At 45.0% G+C, this 17,705-nt stretch overlaps 1 protein-coding gene across 6 annotated transcripts in view; it reads left to right on the forward strand.

Annotated features, from left to right (window-relative positions):
- The window catches only part of CACNA1I (calcium voltage-gated channel subunit alpha1 I), an 84,723-nt gene that overhangs the window by 40,894 nt on the left and 26,124 nt on the right, over window positions 1–17,705 (forward strand). For all 6 annotated transcript variants that reach the window (XM_088054935.1, XM_005527739.3, XM_088054931.1 and 3 more), the window contains exons 7-14: window positions 2,656–2,965; window positions 4,365–4,765; window positions 11,852–12,003; window positions 12,563–12,748; window positions 13,425–13,542; window positions 13,999–14,154; window positions 14,591–14,681; window positions 16,616–16,818. In XM_088054935.1, the coding sequence (XP_087911061.1) occupies window positions 2,656–2,965; window positions 4,365–4,765; window positions 11,852–12,003; window positions 12,563–12,748; window positions 13,425–13,542; window positions 13,999–14,154; window positions 14,591–14,681; window positions 16,616–16,818 (1,617 nt within the window). The remainder of the gene's footprint in view (window positions 1–2,655; window positions 2,966–4,364; window positions 4,766–11,851; window positions 12,004–12,562; window positions 12,749–13,424; window positions 13,543–13,998; window positions 14,155–14,590; window positions 14,682–16,615; window positions 16,819–17,705) is intronic.

The following is a 17,705-nucleotide window of genomic DNA, read 5'->3' on the forward strand; positions in this document are numbered from 1 at the left end:
CAGGGCTGAACGGGACCCTGTGTTGGGACTTGGAATCAAGGGTCTCCATCTGCTTCTCTCAAATGCTTGGACTCCATGTCTGACACTCTCTGTCTCTGCTCAGCCAGCTGAGATGAATCACTCAATTAGGAGCCTTCTGGGACCCTTCCTGTCCTCCTAGCTGGGAGGCAGCTTCAAGCTCAGCAGAGCCTGAGAGTTTATGGGCTTGCCTGTGGTTTTAAGGATTAACCAAACTAATTTGCTTTGTGTTTGATGTTCCTAGCTAAAAGGATAAGGACTGGGGAGTAGTTGCCATATCCAGTCCTCTCACTCCCCGACTTTTTCTTCACCTGGTGGGAGATGGCAGCAAATGGTGCCTGTGAGGACAGGGCTCAGTGATGTGAACCTGAACCCCGCTCCAGATTCAACCCTAGGCCGACAGTGCAGTCCTGGTGAGGGCATCTTAGCCCTCACCTCTTCCTCTTGTGGCCTAGAGAGAAGGTGTTGCAAGCCCTCATGTCTTGTTTGGGAGTTGTGGGAAGATGCAAAGTACGGGGTGGTGTCACAAGTAGTGTTCCAGAAAAGCTCACGCCACTGCTGTCCATCCCCCTGCCCTGCCTCTCTCATCCCAGCTGAGGGACATAACCAAAAGGGAAAGCCTGGGCAAGTATCATGCTGCTGAGGAGAATGCATTGGAGAAGACTTTGGATTCCCAGTAATACTCTCATCAGTTAAAATAAAACATGCAAGACATCACAGACTAGGGAAAATGTTGGGTGAAGGCAAAGGAATCTGAACAAGGCATTATTTTAATTTTCAAGGCCACATGCAGAATCTGAAGGGAAAATAGGCTGAAATATGGGGGAAGGAGAGAGAAGAGAAGGGTTCAGTGATGAAGGGAAACAGAATTAGAACAGCTTTGAAGGGTGCTGAGAGGAGGAGGGGGAGAAAAAAAAAGCCCTTTATTTTGAGACACTTTATTGTCCTTATGTTGAATCTGGTTGGAAAGAGCTTCATGTTTCAAAGGGTTATTGAGATGCTAGCAGAGACACCTCCCCTTTGGATAAAGAGCACCTGTGTGCAAGAGAAAGGGTAACCCAAAAGGGCAAGCTGGTCAGGGGGGCAGTAAGGGCTTTGGACTGAGGGAAAACTGCTTGGATAGGTAAAGCAAGCTCTATTTTTTGCTGAATTAAACCCTTTTTCCATTCACAAGCACTGGGGTCAGGCTATCACCACCTTTGCCTGCTCTGTCCCCTTTGCTGGAAAGGCTTTACAGGAGAGGAGACATGTGAAGACAAGGGCAGGACTGAATCCTCTCCGTCAGAGCTGTTTGCTTGCAAAGGAGAGACAGTGAGGTGAGACTGGGTCCTGTGTGGGTTCATACAGGAGAAACTGCTGCCAGGATGCCCCTTTGCAGGGATGCTCACAGGTCCAGGGACAGCAGAAATCTTGAGCTGGTGCTTCATCTCCTCCCAGGGGCTGCCCCAGAGTCTGTTTCAGAGCACTGCAGATGTATAGTCCTTGTTCAGAGTTCAGGCTCTGCATTTTATCAATGCCCCATTGATATAGCCCTGCAGGGAGTAGGCACCAATCAAGGTGCCATAGCTTTTGAAAATTATTTTGAATGAAGTTACCAGCCCTTTTATGTATGAAATTCTCATCATATTGAAGCTCGGGATTTATCTTCTATCTATCTATCTATCTATGGCTAGATCTCCTAGTGGAAATTAATCTCTAATTTCATGATATGTAACACAGAGTGAGTTTATTTTGCCTCCAGAACTCTCAGCACAAAGAAATTCTTGCTCCATTTTACAAATAGGAAAACTGAGGTTTAAAGGGAATGTGCAAGTTTTAAATTAAGCCTGGTAAGCATTTGGGCTTCTGTATGTAGAACAAGGAGAACTTGGGCATTTTGTTTGCTCTTTCTAAGAAATTTGGAGTGTGTTTTTTACAGTTTTAGTGTTTGAAATGAGAAGCCTATGTAGGCCAGAGGACAAGTTAAGAAAGAGCTAATACGATGTCTTGTATCAGAAGAATAGAAAATAAGCAAGGAAGCATGGCTTTACCAGACTACTATGTGTCCTTCTAAAAGTTGTTTGACTTTGTAAAACCCTTTTTGACTTCATAAGCTCACTCATTTCAGGAAACTCCCATCTCCCTATATGGAGAATTAAGGTGCAAATGATAGAAATCAATTATATGCCCCAAGTATACTGGTATGTCATTAAAATGAGAATACTGACATTTCTTCCAAGAGGTGAAGTCTATAAATGGCAGTGCATGATTTTTCCAGTGGTAAATTAATAAGCAGAGGATAAATCAACCAAACTGGTTCTCTGTCTCTTATCTTCTGTTTAACACAAAGAAGGGGAAAAAAAGGTTGGTTTTCATCAAACCCTTTGTATGTAACTTATAAGTGATTTTCTAAGGGTCCCAAAACCTGCCACAAGTTGGACCTGTTTCCAGAATTTCAGTGCGTAGCTTTAAATTCTGCGTGGAAATTATGTTGAGACAGTTCTCAAAACCAAGCTCATGCACTCCTGGCTTGCTCTGAAACTTCTTCTCCATATGCAGACTGATTCTCACCCCTCTGTCTGCCTTCTCTCTCCTCTTCCCACTCCCACATGTTTCTTTTCATGCTGATGTTGGTCCCTTCCTCTGCTTTGCTGCTAGGTGGGCTCCTTCTTCATGATCAACCTGTGCCTGGTGGTCATCGCCACGCAGTTCTCGGAGACCAAGCAGCGGGAGCACCAGCTGATGCAGGAGCAGAGGGCCCGCTACCTCTCCTCCAGCACCGTCGCCAGCTACATGGAGCCGGGAGACTGCTACGAGGAGATCTTCCAGTACGTCTGCCACATCCTGCGCAAGGCCAAGCGCCGCACCCTGGGGCTGTACAACAGCGTGCAGAGCTGGCGCCACGGCCACGTGCAGGAGCCCGGCAAGGCCAAACCCAGCGGGAACAGGAAAAGCCAGAGGCACTACAGTAAGGATTGCATGGGAAAAGCTGGAAATACCAGTGGCAGAAATGTGAGAGTAACTGGGAGCGTCTCCATGTGCCAGCTTTCCAAGGGACCTGTGCCTATAAAGCACAGAACTAGAATTAACATTGACCACTGAGCAAGGCACTGAGCAAGCATGGCCAACATACCAGACCAGCAAGGTGGGGGTGACCAGCAAGAATGGGAATGAAACAGGGCTGGCCTACAGGAAACGTGGATAATCCAGATCTGAAATCCAGACACCATAAAGAGATAAAGACACTGAGGCTTGTAAAGGTCTCCATGTCTCTGGTATAGCCGGGTGTTGATAGCAGTTTGGGAGAGAGAAGAATTAGGGGACATAACAAAGTAGGGCAAAGGATTGGACCTGGTGGCACAGCAGGACCCCCAGAGCTCTAGTCCCAAAGCGAGTTGTTTCCAGACCTCAAGAGCAAGACAAAGAGAGTTGAATTGCATAAGGTGTTGCCTGAACCTAAGGAGTCTGGTTGATATGCAAGGACAACGGAGACAATTTCTCTTGACTGCAGCACATGCTGTTGCGTAAAATTAGACATAAGATATCATTTAAATTGGGTTCCTGGCTGGAAAAGTCACTGTAAAAATGGTTTTATAGAGTTAGTATTAACTGCCTGCTGATGCCTTTCCTAAGTTATGCTCCCATTAACAAGCAAAAAGGCAGATTTTCCTTCAACGTGTTTTGCATACTCAAACTTTCATTTTCTTTACTTGCTGGGAGAAGTGTTTCTGCAGGCTTCATGCACTGTGTTAATGAATTAATTGCTTCATTTCCCCCAGTGTCCATTTGATCTTCCAGGCCAAAATGGAGGATCAAGGAACACAAATTTAGATTTCTCACTGAAGCCAGGGGATCTCTTCTGATTCATAGTGCATGCTGTCAGGAGGAAGCATTCCTGTGTTACCTCTTCTGGCTTCTTGAGATGCTTTGCTGATGTAGTTTCTCTAATTTAGAGAGTCCAGTTCAGCCTGGGGTTCTCAGACCCTGCTTGTAGCAATTCAGGCCAAAACCAGCTCTCATGACCATTTTTCCCCTCAGGCTCCACTTAACACAAGCTAGTGAGTCTCAGGCTATGATTTCTGCATGAGACAAAGCAGTTCTTTCTCTGATGGATGTGAACTCTGTTCAGCCTGATCACAGGCAAGCTGAACAGTACCATGTGTTTTGGAGACACAGCCTGTCAGCATGGAGCCCCCAATGGCAACGGCTTCTATCGCTGCCCTTGAGATGATGTGTCAGTGTCTAATCATCCTCACAGCTAAAAAGACCAGTTACTCTGTCTAAATACCCAGAAGCCAAACAGGTGTCCACATTGAATGTCTTTTTTCATATCCTCCTTCTTTAAGCAGCACCATTTCTCTTTCCAGGGCTTTGCCAGCAGCACAACTCTCTTGGCTGCCCTCCTCAGGGCTTAGTCCAGCCCATCGCTGTGACAGCAACCTCTGATCCCACCAACTGCCCACGATGCCATAGGGCAGAACATGAAGCATCCAGAAGGCTCTCAGTCCTGGATAGTGCTGGCTCAGACCAGGAGGATGGAGGAGCCAGTGAAGGGGAGGGAGAGGGCAGCCAAGAGGACCAGGGTGCCTCGGCGCTGGAGAAGGAGGAGGAGGTGGAAGAAGGAGGCCGGCTGAAGCTCTGCAGTGACATGTGGCGAGAAGTGAGGGTCAAGCTTCGAGTTATTGTGGACAGCAAGTATTTCAACCGGGGGATCATGATTGCAATCCTAGTGAACACCATCAGCATGGGCATTGAGCACCATGAACAGGTAAAGCACCTTAGGGCACGAGGTGGGCAGCATGGGCTGCTGAGTCCTACTGGGGGTTATGGCCTTGCTAAGCAGCTGATGCAACTTGGTGGAGGCAGAGACTGAGCAATTTGGACCTCAGACTGCAGCACAGATGGTCCCAGCATGACTTTGGAGAAAGCCTCAGGATCTTGCAGGGTCTCTTACTTCCTTAGACATGTACTTAATCGCTTTCTTTCTCTCTCTCCATGTATTTTCCTCTCACCTCTTTTCAATGCCCCTCTTTTCCTCCTCCCTGGTCATTCATCCCACTGTTTTTCTTTTTTGCCCTGTCTCCGCTTCCTGTCTGCTTCTCTCTCTGTCATCCTCGTCTGTTCCATCTTCCTCATCTCTTGCACTCATTTCTCTCTTCATTAGCTTACTGAATCCTTAGTCTATTTGGTTAATTTAATGTGCCCTCTGGGGATGTCACAGGCACTTCACCAGCATCTCAATTCAAATCCATCAGCTTGCTAGCCTTCCCAACTTAATTAAGAGATGTCTGAGCACATTCAATCCATACCAGAGGGCTAGGAAAGGCACTACCTCCAATCTCCAGTCATTTTGGGGGCTCAGGCTGCTTGAGCCTTTCCTTTGCCCTGAGAGTAAGAAGTGATAGGTAGGTCAGACACAAACAAGCAAGTGTGGGCACAGGCTTGACTTTCAGCCCAGTAGTTTGCAGGCAGCTCTGAGTCAGCCGTACACTTTATCCTAAGGACAGACTTGTGAGATGTAGAGAAATTGTGTGCCCTTATTTTATAGCTGGGAGACAGAGACTATGTCTACACTGTGATGTGCAGTGCCAATGTCAGAGGGGGCTAAGCACACCTGTGACCAATCTGCATTGCTGGTTGGTAGCTCTGCTGCACTTTGCATTCAATAGTCCATGCTGTACGTCCACGTCTCAGATCTATGCCGCCAGTCTGAATGAGACCAAGATTCGCTCCATGTGTCTGCCCAGATCACAAAATAAGAGATTGCTGTGCTACTGAGATGCTGACTGTATTGAAGCTCTGAAGTCAAGGTGAAGTCTTGTCCTGAGCACAGTCTCAAGCAGCAAAGAGAAAAGCAGTGAGCCCAGTTCATGCAAGGCACTCAGATTTGTCCTGTGCTGTATCAGGATGAAGATACCGTGAGACCCAGAGTATCTTAAATTCCCTGTTTGAGGCAACACAGTGTCTGAGCCAGTATTTGAAGCCTCAGATGTCTGCATCCCACCCACATATCAAGCTTTAAACCAATTTTCAAAGCCCAGCTAGTTTCTGATACAAGGCTGTGACACCTTAATTTGATCCCAGAATTCAAAACTGCACTGGATGCTTCAGTACCAGAAAAATACTGGCAGGAGCTCAGTAGAGAGGAGAATGAAGAAGATGCTGGAGGGGTTGACTCATGGAAATAGATAAAAAAGAGCAAAGTATTTATCACATATCAGAGAGATGACTAAGGGCTGGAGCCCAGGACAATTTGGAAACTGCCCACTGATATTTTAGAGATGTGATCACCAAGCAGGGAGAGCCGTTGTTCATCCTGGTTTAATGGACACAGTGTGAATAATAGTTTGACAGAAGAATACTTGAGCTGGAGGTAGAGAATTCACTCTCATGTTCTGGCTATTGTATGTGAAGATTTAAGCCCTTCTAGGATGCCTCTGCTGTGTTTGTACAGCCCGCAGCAGAGTGGGATCTGCCTCTGCAGCCTTGGAGTTTCTAGAAGCAGGTCCTTAATGATAGTCCTTAAAACTGTACTGTCAGTTTTTATCCATAAGTAGCTGGGCAAAGCTTATGACCCTGCATGCTGTTTCTACCAGAAGAGCTGTCAGCCAAACTGATCATAACTGAAAAATGTGGTGCAGCCTTGTTTATTCAAAATGTGTATTGAATTCTGTTTTCCTGGTACAAGAAGACTAAAACATATTCAGACCATACCATGAATTTTGGGTTCTTTTCAGTCAGCAGTTAACTCAGAAGAACAGAGACATTTGCACCTCCCTTTGCTCTCCTTCAGTTTTTCTCAAATTGTGCCAACAGTACATCTTAGGCTGGTGCTTCCTTGCCTACTTTTTTCTCCTTCCTTTTTCTTTTTCCTGTTGTCTTTTCTCAGAGAAGACCGTTCTCTTTTCACAGAATGAAATCCAGCAAAGCCCCTCCACCCACCAGGATCTGTGATTTGCAGGGTGACACCACCTTGTGACTGAAGAAGCTTCTCTTGCTTTAGCTACTTCATCATAGGGATGTCTTCTGACCCAGGGCTAATGCCTGTAGAGACCTCTTGAGCTTTATTTTCTGGTACATGGGACATCACAAATCCAGCCACTCTCTAGGGACATACCTGGCTGGGCAGCTCATGGCACGTGTGCCAGCACCTTGCCACTCCACTTTTTCATGGGCTATTCACCAGAAAGATGGCCAAGCACCCAAAACCATCAGGTTAAGGGCTGTGGCACAAGTTGCAGGCTTATAAACACAGGAACCCAAGGGACAGAGCACAAGCGTGAGCTTTGCCTGGTCTTGACCAACAGGCAGAAAGATGGGAATTTAAACTGTTTGTTATAATTCAGGGGTTTAATATTCACTGTGTTTTTCTTCCAGGAGACTAACCTCAACAATTCAAATAACTTTACTCATATTCAAATCACCTTGAAATCTGGCTTAATTTAGCATATTCATCCAGTCCTTCATCCTGTCCTGATTGTGTGGCCAAGGCAGTTTCCATCTGCATATATATTTCTTGTGAGGGAAATCAACTCATTTTAGGAGAAACTGCACTTCTATGAGTCATTTTTAATTCATGATCTTATAACAAGATATAATTTGTAAAGAGCTACGTTTATTCAACTCCACTAGTGTGCAATATACCATGTAATATTCTCAGTATTAGGCCTTCAGATATTGCTGAGATATTGCATAAGCCAAACCCCATCATTTCAAGCTTTGTCCTGCTTGAAATAGTTTTTGCAGTTCTTCAGATCTGCCTCTATTTGGAAATGTCTATTTTTAAAATCCAGTGTAGAAAATATTAGATTCTTGTGGCTGTCCAGAAGAATCCTTTTAAGAGGCTTATTTTTTTCTTAATATTCATGGTGGGTCTGGTGCTGCTGACTTTTCTCTCGTATTCAGCATGACGATGAAAAGCTTGTCCCAGCTGAATGTCCCAGACTGCCTTTTTCATAATGTATTTCTTGAATGGCCTGTTGGACTCAAGCCTCTCTGCTATTAGCAGCCACTTTAGAAACTGCTGAGTGACTTAGTTTATCTTCTCCAGTATCTACTTACAGTTTTCCTTTGTACATCAGATCAGTACTTTATGAGGTCTCTCTGTGTGGATTAGATGATGATCCCCTGTTTCCTAACTAGACCCATCCTGTGGATCAGTACCTTCATATCCTTTAGCCTGTGTGATTTCACTTTGTACCAGCATTTATTGCATTCACAAGTTCATATTTTACAGTTATTGCTTCTCTTTTTGTTATTTGCTCCTTGCCAGAAACATTCAGCAAATGTCCAAGCCAGCTCATCATACTGACATTTAGTGAGGAGGGAACAGTCTCCCTGGAGTGGTAGATGAAACCACGCTACTTCAGCCTTGTAGAACCAGAGTATAACAATCTTGTAATCCTGCATTGGTTGTGGGGTGGTGATGAAATTTATGTAAGCGTTGGTATGTTCCATGGCTGATTTCTATGGCTCTTCTAATTATTGCCAACTGACTTTAAAACTCTGAGTGAAAATAGACTGGCTGGAGAGATCTCTTTATGGAATATTTCTTTTTCATATTCTCATCGCAAAGGCCGTGGTGTGTAAGTTTGGTAGGGCTGGTCTGCATAGGTCACATGAATTACTCTTCAGTTTCTAAACAGTTGCAAATTTACTCCTGGTTAGAACAGACTTTTCCTGCAGGGGCTTCATGGTGATCTGTATCTTCTTAGCCTTTCCTATGATGCAAGAGTTTCTGTTTGCTGCTAGATAATGGACTAATTATATTTTCAGTCAAATCTGGCAAAAGAGCTCCAAAGTTAGTAAGAAATTGAGGAGAAAAAAGCTGAGCTGCTGCCCTCTATTGCCCCAGTTCTAGTTTCTGATCATGGGACAGGAGTTCTGAAGTAAATCTGAATCATATATTTTACTCTCAGTATTTGATCTACATTGTTAGAGATGAAGGATTTTACTCCACAAAGATATGAATTAGATAGTTTAATGAATTTTGGAAAGAGATCCATACACAGGATAAATTAACCATTCTGGTTAAAACAGTGGCTCTGGGCATGCCTTGCCCCCTGGGATCTCTGCCCTTTCAAGCCACACTCCTTACCCCAATACTCAGCTCCCATAATTATGTTCAAGTTTCACTTCTAGTGTGATGGGTAAAGCAGTCTGTCCTGTCTTGGCAATGTGAACAGACTGCTTGTGGGAAGATTTCTGGTGTTCCTTTATTTTTCTTGGACTAAAGTAGCCTTGAGTTCAGTTCTTTCCTTGGGGATGCTTCAATTTACAGTTTCTAGGTAAACCTGGGAGGAGGAAGGGTTTAGATGATGAATGCCTGAATGCTGTCTGTGGGAGCCTGGGAGACCTCACAATTGCAAGGGGACACAGCCACTGTGTTAAAGAGTCTGTGTGTTGGTAGGAAGAAAAGCGGAGAACCATTTTGCCCCTGTTTGCTTGTCCTCTTCATCAGGTTCACATTTCCCTGGCCAGAGAAGAGTCCCCTGCACCAGCCATGTGTCAGACACCCTCCTCATCCATTGTCACTGACAGCCACACCGTCCTAGGAGCAAGGACATTGCCACACAGAACACAACCCCTGGTGAACCCCACCCTGCAGCCTTGGCCCCCAGCTGATGGCTCTTTGCACTCTGTCAAATTAGCTATATCTCCAGAAACTGCTGCAATGCCATATCTGCCTTAGTGCCTCTCCATCTGGCTCCTCTCTATCACCTCCTTTTCCCCTGAGTTAATTTATTTTGTGTTAGTCTTTCTTTCCCAGCATTTACTTCTTTACTACACTATTTAAAACAACTCTTTCATTCTCTACTTCTTTGTGGGTGTTAGTGTGTTTAATTTCTTTCCAGCTTTGTTTTTTTTTTTTTAATTTCTCTTTTTCTGCTTTTATCTCTGCCCATCTCTTCTTTCTGTCTTTCTTTCTCTGCCCAGTCTTTCCTGTCTCTCTCTCTCTAGGAAGGATACTTAGCTGGGACTGATTATGATGATGGTCCATTAGAAACAGATTAACAGGTGAAGATTGACTAGAGAAACAGATGTCAAGGAGGGAAGGAAAGACAGAGGAACAGGTGACCTTTTCCACAAGCAAGATGCAAGCATGGTTTTTCAAACATCAGTTGTTCCCTACAAGAGCACGAGAGAATGTATGGAGAGCAGAGAGGAGGATAATCCACCATCATAACCTGTTGCTGTTTTTGCTTTGCTTATTTTCACTGACATAATGATTTGATTCAGACTGAAATTGGCATCTCAGTTTAACATATAGACCTCCTGTTCTCAGCAAGTGTTGTTACTGCTGCGTCTCGGTGAAGTGATCTTCATTTCTTCCTCCCCACATGCACTTGCTCATTCCTTCTCTCTCTCCTCTTATCTCCCCTCCTTTCTCCATCATTTTCAGAGTGGTTTTGTTATTCATATGTAACTATGGATGGAAATTGATCCATCTCCTCTTTTTTCATTTTAAAGACCTGGACTATTTTAATAAAAAGCTACAATGAGGAGTGCAAGAAATTAACAAAGGGCATGGGAAGCCAATGATGTGAGAAGTTTCCAGTTCATTTGTTCACTTGGAAGGATCTTGGCCACTGTGGGCCTCAGAGCAGGGGTTAAAGCAGACCCCAGCTCCAGGCAGAGAGACCGAACCAGAACTGCATTCCTCCCTCACTTCCCTTTCCACCAGCTGTACAAGTAACAGGCATGACCCATGCAAAGGACACCCTTCAACAAAACAGCAATTTTGCAGACCATGGGGAGAGACCATGACTTCCCTTCTTCGTGGGCACTAATATTGATTGAATGCTAAAAATATTTGCTCTGACCTGCAGGGATTCACTTCTTCATTTCCACAGTGCCAGGAACGTCTCTCCTCTTGTGCTCTCTACAACAGGCATTTCCAGTTTTCTTGCTCCCATCCATTTTGTGTGATGCTTAAAAGAGTGGCTTGGTGGCCAGGCATAGCTCAGACCAATGCAAAGGAAGATGCACACTCTTTATTTTTCAACAGTCACCTCTGTCATTCTTGGATTTTTCACCTTGTGCACTTGCTTTTCTCCTCTTGCTGTCCATTTTTCTGTATCCTTCATCCTGTCCTTCTCTCCCTGTCCCTTACAGGCAGGTTTTAGCATTATGGTCCTCCTTGCTGTTGTCTTGTCTAGTTTGATATTTTCTTGGGTAATTATTGATACCACTCTGAGGATAGAGGCATAACACTGACGGAGCAAGACCAGGAAACCAATGCATACCAAGGGTTTGGTGGGGGAAGGGGGAGAGAAAAATGAGGAAGTGAAAAAATAGAGGGAAAAGGGGCAGTTTAATGAAGTGATGTTCAGAGGAAGATGGGGAACTGTCTTCCTGTCATTTAAATGTTTTCAAAATTTCAGGAAAAAAAAGAAGTGCCAGGAAAAAAAAAAGAAGTGCCAGCTACCTGTGGAAACCTCAGAGGAAGAAATTCTTGAAGGAACAGATTGACTGCAAATCAGCCAATTTTGGTCTCCTTCAAGAAATACTCCAGTTCTTTGCACAAAATACAGCAGCCTTTAGTCAGGGGAACGGGATATGGGGTGGGATGTAGGAGATGCTTGGTCAGCCTTGGCTGTGTGAATGGCTGTGAGGCTCCTGATCACCTGCAGAAAAAAATAGTTGTTAGGGATATAATCTATGATGAAGGTAGCAAATCTGCAAAGGAATTGGAGTGCAAGTGTTGCTATCCAGATCCACTACAGTCTCACCCACGGAAATTTGCAACTCCCTACAAACCCTGTTCCCCTGTTCCCTGGGAAGGGTAACACCTTTTTTCCCAAAATTTCAGGGCTCTTTCAGTTCTGACTCTCTGAATTTGCATTCTCTCTAGCCAGAGGAATTGACCAACATCTTGGAGATCAGCAATGTTGTCTTTACAAGCATGTTTGCCCTGGAGATGATCCTGAAACTTGCTGCTTTTGGTCTCTTTGACTACCTTCGCAACCCCTACAACATCTTTGACAGTATCATCGTCATCATCAGGTGACAAGGGCCTTGGGGATCAGCTGAAATACACATAGAAAAGAGTACCTGAGAGGAGCTGGGCTGATACACAAGGTCAGGGATTGGGAGACCAAGACATCTTTTCCCATTACTTGGTGTTGGTGCTATGCAAGCCACATAGCATTTCTATTCCTCAGTTCTCTCCTCTGTAGAGTTGAGGCAATTGTAACTGCCTTGTTAAGTTCACAACAAATATTAGCTGAAATATTTTGACAATGCACAAATTGAAGATGTTACAAAGGTTTAAAGTGTGATAGAAGAACTTGTCTTGCTGGAATTTAATGTTGAAGCCTTCTTTCAGTCCTGCAACATGTACTGCCATGTTCATGTTCTTAAGGCATAAATGCAGCTTTCAACATACAAGGATAAGCCTGTAGTTCATACTTCTGTCTTGCTCAGACAGATTTTCTTTCTCACCCCTTTTTTGTACTGGAAATGCCAAGGTGAAGACTTAGCGTTGTTATTCCTTGTTTTCTTTGGTTTGTTCACTTGTGCTTTGATTTGTCCCTCATACTCCCTGTGCCTCTCTGGACCACAGCATCTGGGAGATCATTGGCCAGGCAGACGGGGGCCTCTCTGTGTTGAGGACATTCCGACTCCTCCGGGTGCTGAAGCTGGTGCGTTTCATGCCAGCGCTGCGCCGCCAGCTTGTGGTGCTGATGAAGACTATGGACAACGTAGCCACCTTCTGCATGCTCCTCATGCTCTTCATCTTCATATTCAGGTGAGCAGGCAGTCAGCTTACAGTGTTCTGGAGTGGCACTGTGTGGCTCATGGGGACAGCAGCTTCAGAGCGTGACTGCATAACTCATCTTGCCCATTGCTCTAGGGCAAGGCAGCACTGACAAACATTTATGTTTTCATAAGGGCTGAACTTCCTCCTGCCTTAAATTGGCTTCAGCAGCTGAGGTTTTTGGCTTGGATGGGGCAGTAAAATAATACAAGCAAATACAGACATTGAGCATAATGTCCCATTGCAGGATAGGTGAAGTCTCCAGCTAACCAGCACTAGCTACAGGAACAGTTCAGTCTGGAGGCTGGTTCTGGCAGAAGAGCAGCAGGAAGCAACCAAGAAAGTTTGTCTGTGCATGCCAGGGATGCCCTGATAGCAAGATGAAAACATTTGAGAGCAAAAAGGACAACAGAGCGAACAGGTCTGACTGACAGGTTGGAGGGAATATATGATCTCTGAGTCAGCACAGATAGAAAACCAATTTTGTGGTGACCTACAGGGCTGCAATATGTAGTTCCTTCTTCACAGATAGCTCCCAGTGGTCTGACGCATTGTTGCACCCCTTGTTGCTGTGATGTTGCATTAGATTTTCAGGAGAAGAGAATTACTCTGATGAGTTCATTGTGGTACCAGAGATATTTATATTTGACATCATCTTGTTCCAAAGCATCCTGGGAATGCACATCTTTGGTTGCAAGTTCAGCCTCAGGACAGACACAGGAGATACAGTTCCTGACCGGAAGAATTTTGACTCCCTGCTGTGGGCCATTGTCACCGTCTTTCAGGTGAGCCCACTTTGCTCTCCATGGGTGGGTCAGGGCAAAGTGAAGAGGATCAGGTGCTTTTTCCTCACTGAGGAGCACTGCACTGACTCCTGAGAGCACAGAAGTTTGTGGAGGAAGAACAATTGCATATTGGAACCAAACGACTGGTGTGTATTTCAAACAGGGGACCTTCCTTCCTAGGAGACGATTGTGAAAATGTCAGTCCTGTTGTGGCAACTCCCAAGTTTAACACTCTCACCTCAGCACATGGCTATCCTAATGGTTGTTCTTGTTTCTTCTTGCTCAGCTAAAGTTTTTGGTGCAGTGCCACAGCTGGACAGTGGCAGTGGGTGTGTGGTTATGGGGGAGTTCAGAGGCCTGGTCTGCTCCTGATGTGTATTCTTTGACTGTGCTTTTCTGGGAATACCCTTCATGTGCTTCCTTCATGTTTTTTGACTTTCTTGTCCTCTCTTGCAGATCCTAACACAGGAGGACTGGAATGTTGTACTCTATAATGGCATGGCCTCCACCTCACCGTGGGCTTCCCTTTACTTTGTGGCTCTCATGACATTTGGCAATTATGTACTCTTTAATCTTCTGGTGGCCATTCTTGTGGAGGGATTCCAGGCTGAGGTGAGCTGCCACCAAGGCTTCATCAGGAGGAGGAATAGAGGTGCTAAAAAGAGATGCTTTGTGACACTTTGAGGATAGTGGGCTGGAGGACTTACAAAGTATCACACCTCTTTAATTTCACTCATGAAATGACCCTTGTTAGGGTAGGATTCAATTAAACAAAAGAAAAAATCCCAGTGTTAATCCTTGCAAGGAAAGAGGCTCTCTGGAAGGGATTCACAATTTCTGCTCTGTGTAACACAAAAAACCTACTTTAGGGTGAGCCCTTTACCCATCCAAAAGCAGCAGTGCAGTCTCTCAGCCATCCCAAATCTTTCCAGGGATCACACTGGATGCCTGACTGCCAAGGACAGTTTTGCAGTTGTTCCAGAAATGAAAGGCAAAAACAAATGATCTTTACTGTTTGAGTTTCCACTTCTATATTTGTGTGTTCCAGGGTGATGCCAACCGGTCATACTCAGATGAAGATCAGAGTTCTTCAAACATGGAAGAGTTTGATCAATTCCAAGAGGTCCAGGAAGGCTCAGGTACAATAGCTCAAACAGTATTATTTGCTTGTGTCCTACTGCTGTTTGGTGAGAAATCTAAATGCAGATTCTGCAGAAAATTTACTCCCACTTCTGAGAACTTGCCAATTCTTATTTTGAACTTTATGCCAGTTTGTGGTGTTATTTGTGGAAAAAACAGAGACATGTTGGCATCCTGAGGAATGTGGTAGCTAAGTGAAAGTTCTTGAATGACCTCCAGAACAGCAACTGGAAGTGAGAAGTGAGGCTGTCTCTGGTTATCTTCAGGGTCACCATTTCAGGAACACTGTATCCAAATCTGAAACCCACATTTGGAGAGGGGATACCAAGACAGTAAAAAGGACTCAGGCAAACCTGGAAGCTTTGCCTCATAGTGAGAGACTAATGAAGCTTAGAGAAATCAGGAAAGTTACTTCATCACTCTCTCTGTAGACCATAAGGAGGGAATTGTGGTGGTAGATAGCTCTTTAATTGAGCAGAAAAAAGCATAATGAGATTTTAAAGGTTGGAAGCTCAAGCTAGACAAATTCAGGCTGAAAAAAAGCTGTATATTTTTAAGGAGAGATAATTAACAGTGGGAACAACCTGAGTACAAGCCGCCTGGTAAGGTCTCTATCCCTCAAAGACTGAAAGTCTTTCTACAAGATGTATTATACTTCAAACAGGACTTGGTGGCAGGGAGCAGCAAGAGTCACTTGCTCTGCAATGGATGGTGAGCCACGAGTTGAAGGGGACAGAGAGCCAGGCAGGAGGGCAGGGGCCACACTGCACACTCTTGCACAAGGTGATGAGAGCAGGCCCACTGACACTAGTAAGGGTCTGCTAAAGGTTCAGTAATTACCAGGCAAGCCCACAGCGGCGAGGAAGGTCTGAGGTCAAGCCAAGAAGTCCAGTCGGCAAGATAAGATCAGGATCAGCAAGGAACAAGGACAGGCACAAGTGTACTCACAGCACAACTCAGACAAGCACCACGGGCACATTTCTGAGCATAAATGCAGCTCCTGCAGCAGGGAACAGTGGCTCCAGTTTTTGGCTCACAATTTTTTCCCGTAATTTAGCTCTTTTCAAGGCAGTCCTATCTTGAGTTACATGGCTGCACCATATCAGAGCTTATGCTGAATGCAGGCAGTCAAACCCCTGAGATGACAGAGGAGGAAGAGGTTACAGAGGTGTTAGTGGACTCATGGCTGTCTGTCATGCAGACACAGATAGGTGACCTTGATTAATGAATAAGCCAAACAAAAGTGATTGGTCCAGTCCTTTCAGGCGTTAAAATTCAGTACCCTGTCCTCTCCATGCATCTTAAAAAATGCTCTTGGTCATCTACAGAACTTAAGATTTCCCTCAAAAGTGTCCTGGATCTTAAAGGTCAAGGATCAGTCGTTTGAAGAAGGGCAGTGTAGTAGGATAGACTGGGTTGCAGTTTTTGTATGCAGTATGATTGCAGGAATTTTAAGGTGATCTCAGTACATGTATGGCTGCGGCAGTCTCTACATCTCAGTCTCTTGCACAGTGTTTCAGCCTAACTGCTTTAAGTAGCCAATCTGACAGCTGGTGGAATTTGTTGAGACCTGAAGATGCTGGTGTCTGCTCTTGGCCTGCCAGAAGCATGCTCTTGTCCCCCTGTTCTCCTTCATGCTCTGCCTGTCAGTCTGAGGCTGCTTGATCACCACTCTGCTCATCTGTCTGTCCCCAAGGAGAGATGTGGTCAGTTTTGGAGGCTGAAGAAATGACTTTAAAGCCTTCCCAGCTTGCACTGCTTTTGTCACCACGCCCTAAATCAGATAAATTGATGTTGATTGATGGTAAAGGGCTAACAATCTGCAGCTGCTGCTAACTTGCTAGACAGCTTAGGCATCAAAGCAGTCACTGGGTCATGAGGAACCCCCCCTTTTTCCTTTCTTCATTCTTCTTTCTTCATTTTTTCCACTTAGATCCCAAACTCTGTGCAATTCCTGTGACACCTAATGGGCACCTGGACCCATCCTTGCCCTCTTCCAACCCACCAGTGGTTTCTGGGGGAGTCACCAACTCTTCACGCAACTCACTGCAACTTGACCAGATCCGTGTTGCTGTTGGCTCCCGGAAGAGCAGTGTGATATCCCTGGGGAGAATGACTTATGACCAGCGGTCCTTGGTGAGTGAGGGAGTATAAACCTGTGTCATACCCTTCTTCTGAAGGCCAAGCAGTTTGTTGGCTTTCTGCCATCATCTGGGCATTTCTGGGAAGGATTGCACTGCTGCTGTAGGCTTCTAGCACAACAGCATTGCCTGTCTTTAGAATCCAGATCAGTTCACATTATTTTTCTGAATTTCCAGATTTTTGAAGTCTGTTTCCAAGTTAGCTATCTATATTCCTTTGGGTTTGGGAGGGGGAGAACATCAAGAAGATAGTCTCACTCTTACAGTGGAACATGTTTTTCCCCCTTGCCTTTTCCTTGTTTTCTTAGAGTAAAGGACACAAAATGATGCCTTGAGTTGAGGTGATGCCAGAAGCACCAAGTTCCATTATGGATGGGATTGTATCAGCTTTTGTAACAGTGGAAATTTTGTCTTTGAGCTCCCATAGCAGATTCTGCTACCCCATAGCACTTCCCCAAGCACTGCAGGTTTTCTAGTCAGTTCATCTCAGGTCAGTCCACCTTGTAGCATCAGCTTCTGGGCTTTCTACCCACTGTCATACACAGCTCTGGGGAGTGCCTCCGTGCTTAAATGCCCCTGTTATTTCCAAACAGGGAGAGCTAGCAGCCACATACTACATGATACCTTGCTGATGTGGTTAGAGTAGACTGTAACAAGCCTGTTTCTCTCATTTCTCCCTTTTACTAAGACTGGACTCAAAGATGGCGTGTCAGATGATCCATCACCCTGTGCCTTGTGTTTTCCTTAACCCCAGCACAATGTAAAAAGCTGCCCATCAGATTTTTTGAGAGCTTTACTGTTGCTCTGTGCTGGTGTAAGTAACAGTATCAGGCACCTGGCCTTTGGCTTTATTACTTACCTTCCCTGAAAGTGCTTTGCACA

This window comes from Pseudopodoces humilis, chromosome 5 (assembly GCF_049639895.1).
Source record: "Pseudopodoces humilis isolate 2021_Gansu_Grassland_sample_001 chromosome 5, ASM4963989v1, whole genome shotgun sequence".
Taxonomy (NCBI): domain Eukaryota; kingdom Metazoa; phylum Chordata; class Aves; order Passeriformes; family Paridae; genus Pseudopodoces; species Pseudopodoces humilis.